The sequence below is a fragment of the Sinocyclocheilus grahami genome, unplaced genomic scaffold, assembly GCF_001515645.1.
Source record: "Sinocyclocheilus grahami isolate Dianchi unplaced genomic scaffold, SAMN03320097.WGS_v1.1 scaffold398.1, whole genome shotgun sequence".
NCBI lineage: Eukaryota > Metazoa > Chordata > Actinopteri > Cypriniformes > Cyprinidae > Sinocyclocheilus > Sinocyclocheilus grahami.
In genome coordinates, this window is record NW_015505577.1 from 211,195 (window position 1) to 213,195 (window position 2,001).

A 2,001-nucleotide genomic window follows, 5' to 3' on the forward strand; every position below is an offset into this window, starting at 1 on the left:
CATGGTTTTATGTTTACGCGGCGCGATGCAATGCAACGTGTAAAAAGACAGTATAAGTCATTATAATCCGTAATTATGTCCCCACTGGATGCAACAAACGCCTCGTTTATAATGGGTTTTTTAATGTTTTTGTCTCATTGCTCCATCACAGTATGGTAAGGGGCGTAACATTTCCGTCACACGCTTGAGGTACACGGCCCATCACAACGCACTGGATAGCTGGCCAATCAGAGCACAACTCGCTTTTCAGACCGATGAGCTTTGTAAAAATCGACGCGTTTCAGAAAGGCGGGGCATAGAGGAGAAACAATAATGTACAGTATGTGGAAAATAATGTGTTTTTTGAACCTTAAACCGCATTAACATTTAATTACACCAAATACACAAAATAATGTTCTTTTTAGCAACATCATATGACCCCTTTAATCATTGCAAAAATTATTCAATTCTATAATCGTAGTAAGTATTTGCCTATTTAAATGTAAACAGCAACTTTTTTTTTTCGGGCCAGGAAATTTATATATTTTTTCTCTTCATATTATGCTTTGATATTATGCTATACTGTTACCATGCTGGCTATCTAGCTCCAAGAGGTCTCCTTAAAACAAAAACTTCTGCTTGAGGTGTTTGAACTACAGGAAACAAGATCTAAGTGGCTTAAGGTCAGCAGTCAATCCACAGCATATTACGGTTTGCCCTGTTCCAAAAGCAACAACCTTTCGGGGAAAAACAGCCAACAGTGACAAGAGGTGGTTCAGGAGCAGGATACAAGACACACCTCAGCCTCCAGATCCACATTATGTTTCAGCAGCAGTTTGAGGACGTCCACATGGCCATTCTGGCTGGCTGCCTGCATGGCAGTGTGTCCTGCACACTGCCCGTTCACCTGGAAATAAAAAGACAGGGTTGATCACATCATGCTCTTTGCATCGCTGATTACATTTTTGTGCCATTCTTTAAAATGGGTGTGTGTGTGTGTGTGTGTGTGTGTGTGAGCGTATACACAAGTGTCTATTTGTGATCTGCAGCATTGCGGTAAGTTAAACAAGTGTGCAAAGGCATGAATATCCCCAACTGCTCCCCAGGCGCTGCAGCAAAAAATAGCTGCCCACTGCTCCGGGGGTGTGTTCACGGTGTGTGTGTGTTCACTGCTGTGTGTGTGCACTTTGGATGGGATAAATGCAGAGCACTAATTCCGAGTATGGGTCACCAAACTTGGCCACGTCACTTCACTTCACATCTAATATACAGGCACACATCCGTTTATCTCCCAACTGTTTACTTTCAATTTAAACAATCAACTGCAAATATATGTAAACCTTGTGTGTTTTTGACAGTATTAGCGGGATCAGATGCAAAAGACAACTTAGTCCAGTAATCAGGCGCTGTTTGATGGGCTTTTTTTGTGCGTGCACTGCTAGTGTACACGCTCAGAAAAAGCGCATGTCTGAATGAAATGTTTAACCAGCAAGGATTTAAAGCACATGCAAATAATGTCCTTTTGTGATCGTGAATAAGTGCAGTGTCCTGTGAGTGTAACTTTACTGCTGAGTTAACATTTTAATTGAATGTATGTCACGTTGTACAGTATATTGAGACGGAGGTGCCAGAACTGATAGAACTGACAAAATGTGCTCTGTAGCACGATACTACGATATTTCTTCAAAAGCAAATCGTGGAGACATTTTAATCGTCCACCATCAAAAATCGTGATATTGCACACCCCTAACTGTGAGTTTCAGGCTCATAGGAGTTTAAAATAAGAGCAAAGGAAGTCTCATACATATAAAAGCAGCCATCATTCTTTGATTGTGCATTTGATCTGATCCGTGAGATTCCAGTTAGAACCAAAAGGTGCAGTTCAAAGTGATCTTGCTACAAATTAGAACCAGTACGCTGCTTGATCAAAGTACTACTTGCAAGTTTCTTCATTCTGACTTGTACTTTCTTAACCCTTTCACAAGTTTAAAATATTCTAGCTGTCCCCCCCCCCCCCCCCCG

The 2,001-nt window shown here is 41.3% G+C and overlaps 1 protein-coding gene across 3 annotated transcripts in view; it reads right to left on the reverse strand.

Moving 5' to 3' along the window:
- The window catches only part of LOC107550435 (E3 ubiquitin-protein ligase mib1), a 99,791-nt gene that overhangs the window by 75,363 nt on the left and 22,427 nt on the right, over positions 1-2,001 (reverse strand). For all 3 annotated transcript variants that reach the window (XM_016231710.1, XM_016231709.1, XM_016231708.1), the window contains exon 10: positions 779-886. In XM_016231710.1, coding sequence (XP_016087196.1) covers positions 779-886 — 108 coding nt within the window. The remainder of the gene's footprint in view (positions 1-778; positions 887-2,001) is intronic.